This window comes from Diplodia corticola (assembly GCF_001883845.1).
Source record: "Diplodia corticola strain CBS 112549 chromosome Unknown scaffold26, whole genome shotgun sequence".
Lineage (NCBI taxonomy): Eukaryota > Fungi > Ascomycota > Dothideomycetes > Botryosphaeriales > Botryosphaeriaceae > Diplodia > Diplodia corticola.
Genome location: NW_017971505.1, coordinates 265420 through 275591, shown reverse-complemented (window position 1 = coordinate 275591; position 10172 = coordinate 265420). Strand labels below are relative to the sequence as shown.

Below are 10172 nucleotides of genomic sequence, written 5' to 3'. Positions count from 1 at the left end.
GGGGTGGACGTGAGGCCCCGCCCTGCACTCTTTCTCGTCTGGGCTAGCGATAGCGACATGGGGGTTGCATTGCGTTTGCCCTTTGGGGGCATTGCAACGAGGGCTTTCTCTTGCTTGGAGACGGGAAGGGCGTCCTGTGGCTGTGCCGTGGGTTCCGCCGTCGGGCAAGGGTGTTCGTGAACGAGATAGAGGAGAGAGATGGATAGATCGACGCCCTCTGGTTGAATCTCGGTGTGGAGTAGAAGGCGCCGTCTGGGCTGGGCTTGTCGGACAATGGCGGCGCCTGTGGCTTAGCTGAAAATCATGCAGGGAAAGCAGGCTCGATGGCGATGTGATATCGAGTTTCTGGTGCTCGTCTGGCTGGGTCGTCAATTGGACGTGCTCCGCCTATCTGGGAACGCATGGGGCTCGCATCATCGGTCAGAGCGAACGGGGGCCAAGGAGCCGCGACTGGACCCTCGGCCTCCCGGTGGTCTGGTCCAGGCAGGGGCAAGCAAAAGAAAAAGCCAAGGCGGTGGGCGTGTACAGCTCCGCTGAGCTGCTGAGCTTTGGTGTTGGCGCCGTAGCTTGTCAAACAATGGTGGAACCAATCAAGCAAGCAGCTCAAAGTCCAGCCCCGAGGGAGACGAGCAAACGCGGCGCCGTGCAGAGTGCCGGGCAGTAGTTTGCTGCCCCTTCTGGCCTTCGATTCGCCGCGGGTCTGGCTCTTGTCACGCAAAGCAGCCAACCCGCCGCTCTGCAGGCCGCACCTTGTCCACACCCCTTTCGCGAATCACGAAGATTGCGACCGCCCAGCCGCGTTTGATGGGTTCGCCTCACTCTCACGCAGCGCTCGTCAATCTGCTCTTTGGGTCTGCCGCGCCCGTCACCCGGTCCTAACACTGGCGGCAGCGGCAACCCCACACCAGGAGCAGGTGGCGCGTGTGCACCCATCCCTGCTGCTTTCATGCAAAGCACGCACTGGCGAGTCGCGGAGTGGTCTCCGGATGGAGTATGGATGGATGCGGATTGGAGTGGAAGTTGCCTTTCGGTCCGTCCGAGTGAATGATGAGTGACACGACCGTTTGCCGTCTTCCGGGACGAGACAAGGCGCCCGCAGCGTGGCCCGCAGCAGAGGAGGAGCGAGAGGAGGGATGTGTCGGGCCGGTGGCCGAAAGCTCGGTTTGATTGGGGCGAGGTGAGCAGGGAGACGCAAAGAGAGTTGAGACAGCGTCGGTGCGTCGGCACGGCAGTGAGAGAGGGCCAGCAACCGACCCGAATGCGGGCCCGCCCACCCGCCGCCGGCGGCCACTCGCCCTCCAGCTGTCGGACGCAGCCGCCCGAGCAGCACCACGGACGGGACCGCATCGACCGGTCAACCGCATGCATGCGCCTAGCCACACCGCCGTCGCTGCGTCCAGGTATCCAATCACAAGCCAAGTTGATAAGCTCGTAAGTACAGAATAGAGAGCAGTGCAACAATAGAGTAAAAAAGGAACAGCATAGAGAAAAAAGAATCGCATAGCCAACAAGAGAAACGAGTCTTCTCATCCCATTCGCCCCATCTCCCCGCCATGTCGCGAAAATTTTGCAAACCGCAGCGAAAAGGCAATGAGCACAACGGGCAGGATGCTCACGATTTCCCCCAGTCCTGCAAACGCAGGCGGAATCGCGAGCTCTGCCGCTCCACCAGACATCTTGACCGAAACAAAGGCACCCGCGGCGAGGAGCACCGCGAAGAGGTTGTAGACGGCCGCCCACGTAAAGTTGAACCGCACGCGCCTGACCGCCCGTCTCGACACGTCCAGCGCAATGAGCAAGCCGCGCAGGTCCGGCCGCGCGAGGACGATGTCTGCCGCGCTCTTCGCCACGTCCGTCCCACCCGCGATGCTCATGCCAATCGTCGCCTGCTTGAGCGCCACGGCATCGTTCGTCCCGTCGCCGAGGAAGAGCACGATGTCGCGTGCGTTCACCTTTTGGAGTGACGCTACGTACGCCGCCTTGTCCGTCGGCGAGCAGCGCGACAGCGCCTGTGAGGCTGGGATGTTGAGTATGTCGGCGCAGTGCGAGACGTTTCGCGCGTCGTCGCCCGACACAATCGAGACTGAGATGTGGCGGGACTGGAGTGCCGAGATGACCGCAGGTGTTTCTGGACGAAGGACGTCGCGGAGGGCGAACAGGGCGCAAAGCTCGTCGTTGATGGTCACACCGAAAATGGTATAGTCGAGGGAGTGCTGGTAGACAGGTGATTCCGTTGATGGTGTAGGCGGCGAGGTGAGGTTATGTGTGAAGCTAAAGACTTCTGAGGAAGTGATTCGCAGCCAGTCACAGTTGCCAGCTCGCACCACCATCTTCTCCTCATCGAGTGTGCCTTCAAGGCCTCCCCCGACAATCGCAGTGATATTGTCGAACTTTATAGCCTCGAGACTTGTTTCGGCGCGGATCCAATCCGCGACCGCCAACGCAACTGGGTGTTTCTGTCCGGATACGAGCCCAAAGAGGCAACCCAAGGTAGCTGTCTTAGGCCTGCATAAGAATTTTTCAGCTATGACGGATAGCTTGCCTTCTGTTAGCGTCCCTGTTTTGTCGACAACAATGTGTGTCACGTCCTGCGCCGTCTCAATAGCTGCCGGTGCTCGGAAGATGACTCCGTGTTTCGCAGCCACTCCGCTGGCGATGATGATGACCATAGGAACAGCGAGACCGATGGCACAAGGGCACGAGACTATGAGAGTCGCGATGGCGTAGGATGCGGCTGTGGATGCCGCATCCTTTCCACTCTTCTTGCTGACAAGAATGCCCACCAGTATCCAAACCAGGAAGACAGTGATGGAAAGGGTGATGATGGTGGGAACAAAGTAACCCGCTACCTTGTCAGCACGAGCCTGGATCTTCGGCTTCGTCATTTCCGTGTGGTCAACAAGAGCACCGATTTGGCTGATGCTATTTTCCCAGGCCATGCGATCAACACGGATGTCGAGCTGGCCGTCCAGATTCATAGTGCCGGCAGTCACGTCAGAATCGATTCCCTTGGCAACTGGACGCGATTCCCCAGTCATCATAGACTCGTCCACCTGCGAGCCGCCGTATACGACAGTACCGTCCGTGGGTATTCTGGTGTGGGGTGGCACGCGAACCGTGTCACCCCGTTGCAATAGACGGACATCGACATCTTTGGTCTCGTTGCGATGTTTCATGAGCAGCTGGGCGGTAGGTGCTTGCAATGTCCGGATAGACACCGACTCAGTCGCCTTCTGCCTTGCAAGCTCAGCCATGTACCGGCCGAGCCTAATGAGGGTGACGAGCAAGGTACTGGTCTCGAAGAAAGAATCATCTGATGGTTCGTCTCCAGTTTCGTAGCGGGCAAATGCCGCCACTGAGAATATGTATGCAGTAGTGGTACTGAGTATAATGAGGAGATCCATATCGGCCAGCTTGGAGTGGAACAAGCTCTTGAAAGCGTTGGGGTAGAACTCCCAGGCCGAGATCTGAACAGCGGTGGCAAGGAATAGGCAAGCAATCTCCTTGTTGAAGTCCGAAATGTGCAACGGTGCCCACACTAAAACCAAGACGGGGAGGGTGAAGGTCAGAGCGATGATGAAGTACATCAACTCTCGTCGGAGGTGCCTTCTTCCAGTAGACACAGAATCAGGAGGAGGGATAGGCGCCAGCTCTGCACTGGCTTCGGCCAATTTGTTCATGAGATCTCGCGGGAGGATGGAATGTGGGTCGAATTCGATTCGGACCTCTGTCTTGCCTTTGTTGTCCGTCCCGGTTTGCCTGTAGCTCCGCACGGCACGCGGAGTTTGTCCTCGGAACGGGCGGTCGGGGTCTTTGAGCAGGACATCTAGAAACTGGGATTCATCGTTCGCTTCGTCGATCTGCTTTATTTTGTAGCCAGTAGCGCGTCGAACGTGGCGGAGAGCCGCGTCAACGGAAATGGTATTGATGTCGATGCAGAAACGAGCTTGAGAGGTGGCCATGTCGGTATGGATGTCCTTTGCCGATGGTATCTTCTCTAATACTTTCTGCAGAGCCCGCTCGCATCCGCTACATGTCATACCGGATACGCCGAGCCTGATGTTCTGGTACAACGGGCCCTGACCAAGGTCCATTGAATCAATTAGAGTAGGAATTGGAATGGGGGAGAGTTCCCCATTACCTGACATCCCAACTCCGCAGCAATGGGCCTCCTGTGGTGATCGGAGCCATCGGTGACCGCCACTGTGGCTGTCATGGCCAACATGCTCGTGACAGTCGTTGTATCTAGGATGGCGGCCGGCAAACCAACCGAGGATATTGCGGCACCTCGTAACGACTGAACGCTCAGATATGCTGGAGCCAACCACTGTGGACGAGCTCGCATCCTCATTGTCGTATTGTCTGCCCATGGTTGTCCTTCTTCAGCGAGCTCGGTGCAACTGATGGTAAGAGGTGGTGGGTGCCGCTGACCAAGATCTTCGAGTTGCACTGTTAGCTAGTCAAGGCCAGCAGCTCAGCGACGCATCCCTTCCGACTTACTAGACTGTTCTGGTTGCTAAGCAATGGAGCGGGATTATGTGCATCAAGAAGAGCTTGAGGGCGTGTAAGAATAGGGCGGAAGCTGTGAAAAGCCAGTAGCTAGGATATGAAGGGAAGCAGCCAGCGAACGGGGTGTCACACGGGACATCGGCATCGGCCAGGTGCCGTCGGCTGCCAATCCGCTCCTGCCGAACCCGGTAACCTGCACAGACGTGGCAGAGGTGAAGGGCAGCTTCGAGGCACAAAGCTTTGATCGGAGCTCTCGCCGACATAGCAGAGCACAGCAGTGGTGAGCTTGATATAAAGAGCGCACAGAATCGATTGCTTGCTGGGTGACAATGAAAAGCCAAGGTCCCTTTCGAGGTCATTGGGCGGGGACGCCGACCGTTAGCTGCCCCAGGTCGTGGGACCAAAGGTTGGTTTGTTGCGCAAGCCCCATGCAAATACAAACTCACGCTCAACTCGCTCCATGTGTTGGGTCGGACCAACTTCTCCCATCGGCCAGGCTTCCAAGGCGATGCAACCCACAGTCCAGGACGCCGGCGAGTCTTAGCAAGCGTTTGTCAAACAACTCACAGACCGTATGAGGCTGGCCATCATCCGCTAAGGAGCGCATGAGAGTGTGGTCAATGCCATGAAGGCAGAACCCCCGGGAGTGTAGCACGTCCAGGCTGTTCGGATACGTGCTTCAACGTGACGCGCAGGAAACCGCATTGGTGTAACAGCTTCGGCGCTTGCGCAGCACCATGGTGGATCAAGACACCCCGCATTCTGGAGATTGGAGCGAATTGTCATTGTGGCGAAAGCAGAGGTGGAGATGGATGTATCAGTGACGCGAGCAAAGATGGGGAGTCAATGTCAATGCCCCGCCACCCTGCCTAGAATCGCCGGGTAGCTCTGCGGCACCTGCCTTTTGTTTATCGTCACATGATGGCGCGAGCGCGACGCCAACGTCATCGCTCACCTCTATGTGACTGCGCTCCCGCCTCCATCCTTTATTCTCCACCTCGCCGAGCTCGATCCCCCTGTGTCCCTCGCTCCACATAAGTGCATACCCATAGCGCCCAACATCTCACTCTCGAGTCGCTACCTACGCTCAACAACTAGCTGAAAGCATCGCCCCGCCTTTGTTGCAACGGCCGCGAGCCATGTGAGCGACTGACATTCGCGGCATCCTCTCAACCACATACTCGTATAGACACGCCTCGGATGGTTCCGGCGCCAAAATGGCGAGAGCAAAGGCCAAGCTGAGGGGTCCAGCCGGGCCACCCAGGGCACCGCGAAGGTCAACCAGAAACAAGCAATTGGATGATGCGCCTCCCGATGCCGTCCCCGACGTGTTTCGAGAGATGCTCTCGGAGGCTGAATCTGATAGAGCCGAACATGTCCGTCCTCTGAAAAAACGCAAGGTCGAACAGCCCGTCGATGAATCCGCCTCGCCGGTGCCGCCGGCTGCTGTTGACCGGGGAAGTAGCAATGGGCCAGAAGAGGATACGCCCAAGCTACAGACCATAATCGACGAGTCTGAGTCGGACGATAGCGATATGGATTGGGAGGATGTGGATCTAGACCAGAAAAGCGCCGATGCTGTCCTGCCGCCGCTCACGAAAGCCCAGGCAGAGGAGACTCTTCAGATAGAGATAGGCAACGATGACACAAAGAACAAGCCGGAAAGAGCCCGTAGGAAAGCAGCCACTGCCGCCGAAAGGGCTGTGAAGCTCCACATCCACAAAATGCATCTTCTGTGTCTGTTGTACAACTCGCATATTCGCAACGCATGGTGCAATGACGACAAGGTCCAGGTACGCGCATACTCTAGAGAGCCCTACGGCAGAGTTCTGACATGGCTTTAGTCTTCTTTGAAGAGATTTCGAAGCGCTAGAATCATTGATCTGTTCGCACCCGATCCAAATCAATCACAATTCGCGGCCTCCAAAGCCTTCACTGACGGTCTTCACCTTGTGAAAGAAGCGTGGAAAAGGTTCAAAATCACATCTGTAGGGCTAAGGCGAGCGAGATGGGCTCAATATACCAAGGATCTTGAAGGCGTATGTACAAACCAGTCTCAACCGGGCTGGCTGTTGACGGTTCGCAGTTCAGAATTCCTGCAAACGCAGACCCGGTCATGGATGCCTCAGACTTCCGCAAGGCTGCTGTTGCCTTCGAAGGATCGCCGGATACCGGTGCAATGCTTTTTTGCGCCTTTCTCAGAGCCCTTGGGGTGGATGCTCGATTGGTCTGCTCTCTTCAACCGCTTCCATTTGCCGGCGCTCAGCCTACCCCAGCGTCATCCACCCATGATCAAGGCAAAACCGTATATGCAGATGACCACAGCGACGAAAAGATGACGCCGAGCCCGAAAGCCACGCCACTTAGGAGGATCACAAGAATTGGACGACCTGGACTGAATTCATCATCCTCTCGCCAAGCAGTTACTCCGTCACCTGTGAAACCAACCAAGGCAATTCCCCATCCTCGATACCCAGTATTCTGGGTCGAAGCCTTCAATCCTGCGCAACAGAAATGGATTACAGCTGATCCAATCGTCACCGGCACCATTGCAAAACCGTCTCGTCTCGAGCCACCATTAAACGATCCCGACGTTAGCATGACATACGCCGTAGCCTTCGAGGACAATGGTGTTGCGAAAGACGTTACCCGCCGATATGCAAAAGCGTACAATGCAAAGACCAGAAAATCGCGCGTCGAGTCCACCGAGAATGGAAGTCGTTGGTGGAGAAAGGCTATGAAGCTTTTTAAAAGAAAAACAATACTGGTACCGCTCTCTATGGCCCGACTATATCACAACGCGGGACATGGCTTACCCAGAATAGGACAGAGACCAGGTCGAAGACGCCGAGCTTTCCCGTCGCGAGGCCCAGGAGGAAATGCCCAGGAATGTGCAAGACTTCAAAGACCACCCGTACTACGTCCTCGAGCGCCATCTCAAGCACAACGAAGTCATCCACCCCAAGCGCGAATGCGGCCAAGTCAACGTCGGCACCGCGGCCAACACCAACCTCGAATCCATCTACCGCCGCCGCGACGTCCACCAGCTCAAATCCGCCGACAAGTGGTACCGCCTCGGCCGCGAGATCAAGCCGGGCGAGCAGCCCCTCAAGCACGCCAAACCGCGCCGTTCGAGACAACAACAGCGCCTCCCCCCCTCCCCCTCCGACGACAACAACGCCAACGACGAAGCCGGGGACGCCCTCGGCGCCGCCCTCTACGCCCCCTTCCAAACCACGCTCTACATCCCGCCCCCTTGCGTCCGCGGCCGCGTCCCCCGCAACGCCTTCGGCAACCTCGACGTCTACGTCCCGTCGATGGTGCCGCCCGGCGGCGCGCACGTACGCGACCCGCGCGCCCGCCTCGCCGCGCGCCTGCTGGCGGTCGACTTCGCCGACGCCGTCACGGGCTTCACGTTCCGCGGCCGCCACGGCACCGCCGTCGTCGAGGGCGTCGTCGTGGCGGAGGAGTGCGCGGACGCGGTGCGCGCGGTGCTGGACGGCCTGGCGGACCTCGCGGCGGAGCGGGAGAGGGAGAGGAAGGGGAGGGAGGCGGTGAGGCTGTGGAAGAGGTTCTTGCTGGGGCTGAGGGTGCTGGAGAGGGTGGGGGAGTATGCGAGCGTGGAGGAGAGGAGGGAGAGGGAGAGGGCGATGAGGGAGAGGGTGGAGGTGGAGGAGCGGGAGGAGGAAGAGAGGAGGATGGCGGTGGAGGAGAGGAGGGTGGCGGAGGAGAAGGGAAGAGTGGCGGAGGAGATGGCGGGCGGGTTTTTGCTGGCCGAGGGCGCGGGGGAGGCGCCGGCGCAGCCGACGGCGGGGAGGATGCTGGCGGTCGCGGATGGGTATGGCGAGGGGGGGTACTATGACGGTGATGGCGGCGGCTTCTTACCTGATGAAGGAGGGGACGAGGAGGACGATGCCAACGATGAGCCGATAGGTGGAGGTGGGTTCGTTCCGGAGGACGGAGGTGGCTCTGTCCCAGAGCACGGAGGCGGATTTATTACTGGTGGCGGCCGCGACTTTATTCCTGAAAGTGGTGGTGAATTCTCTGCAGAAGATGGCGGAGGCTTCCTGCCCACCGAGGGTGGAAGCTTCATCCCGGACGAAGAAGATGGAGGTGGTGGTTTCGTGAGAGAAGATACGAATCCTGAGCTAGGTGCTCGCCATACTTCATCGGAGCAGCGGAAATCCCAGCAAGAACAGAAGGATGAAGCAGAGACTTTCCCGGCAGGCCCCACGTCCCCAGAGACAATGGACATCTATGACGAGGCGGACCAGCAACATGTGTCAGCTGAAGAACAGGATGAAGCATCTCAGCCGACTGCAGCTGTTGCTCAAGAGTTGGAATCGGTGTTAGATGCTCGGCCACAGCGGAGCATCCCTGGTGTTCAGCTGGATTTGGCAGGCGCTGTGCAATCATCAAAGGTAGAAGCACAATCGCCTGAGAAGGTCACAGGAATGGCGGAGGATGAGAAAGCATCTTCGGCAGATGATGACAAGGATTCATTGCCCTCGCACGATCCAGAGGATGAAGATGCAGAGCCAGAGTGGTTGGCGGAGGAGGTAGTGAGTGATTGAAGGGTTTGTTTAGGCATTTGAGCGCTTGAGTGAGCAATTTGGTTAATGGAGCAGTCTTGGTTTTACCTGCATTCTAGAGCTCTTCCCTGACCTGGCCACGTGAATATCAACACGGATCGACCAGGCGCTGAAGCAACCGAAAGAAGAAGCTGTCGGTTCTTTGAATAGCTCTCGTACTCTCCGGATCGTGAGCTATCGCCTTGCTGACAATTATACGCCACCCCATGTTTTACAAGATCGTCGTGTGCGACAAGCCTTCAAATGGATCACGGTCTAAGAACGTCCACTGCATGTCGGTCCTTCGCCCAGTACACCGCTCACATTGATCGACAGAAACACCAGAGATGCTGTGTCCGCACGCAGAACCTGCGCCTGGGCTACGTGCGTTCGTCAATTCTTGGCGCATGCCAGCATATTATTTCATGTGCTGTGATTTTCCTGATCATTACCATCCTCGTCCGCCCATCGTGACCCTTACACTCCAACGTGGCTGTACTCTCACGCCTCGGCACACATCTTCGTGAGTATATACGCTTCCATGGTGTTTAAATGCGCCCAGCAGGGTCCTGCGCGTGCTGGTCTTGCTACTGTTGATGAACTCTATATAACACTCACCCCATTACGACTCTGTTTACAACCGCCAGCTTCAATGTTCGCGCATGTAGTAGGTCTAGTGCAAATGTCTCCGCGATAACTCGTTGGACTGGTGCGTTCCATATTTGAGGCGGAGCGATTAACCAACAGCTGTTCTTCGTTGGGTGAAGTATGAATGGCTTTCCATAAAGGAACCATTTCGTTTTGAAATGGCACGTAGAAGCATTATGTATGGTGAGGATAGGCATCGAATAGGCCATGATGAGCTTCGGTGTTGTTCTGGGTGGAAAGATAGAGAAATATTGCTGGCAGCTCATCTTCGCTCAGGCTATGCTTCGTAATCAGCTTGCAGCTGAACGAACGCATCATAAGGAACGTCAAAATCCCCATGTCTCCGCTTTTAACGTTGGATCCATACCTCCGTTAGGAGAATCACCGCAAACATGGGCATCTATACCTCTATTCAAGTTTCTTATCGTTCAAGGATCAGAACTT

General features: G+C 57.1%; 2 protein-coding genes across 2 annotated transcripts; one reads left to right on the top strand and one right to left on the bottom strand.

Moving 5' to 3' along the window:
* Window positions 1-1526: 1526 nt before the first annotated feature.
* BKCO1_2600096 (cu2+-exporting atpase) lies at window positions 1527-4370 on the bottom strand (the record flags this gene model as incomplete). The annotated part of the gene is made up of 1 exon (XM_020273500.1): window positions 1527-4370. One exon carries the CDS (start codon window positions 4368-4370, stop codon window positions 1527-1529), a length of 2844 nt encoding a protein of 947 aa, XP_020130289.1.
* A 1356-nt stretch (window positions 4371-5726) lies between these two features.
* Window positions 5727-9083, top strand: BKCO1_2600095 (dna repair protein rad4; the record flags this gene model as incomplete). Its single annotated transcript, XM_020273499.1, has 4 exons — window positions 5727-6302; window positions 6354-6548; window positions 6596-7276; window positions 7335-9083. 4 exons carry the CDS (start codon window positions 5727-5729, stop codon window positions 9081-9083), a joined length of 3201 nt encoding a protein of 1066 aa, XP_020130288.1.
* Window positions 9084-10172: the final 1089 nt, after the last annotated feature.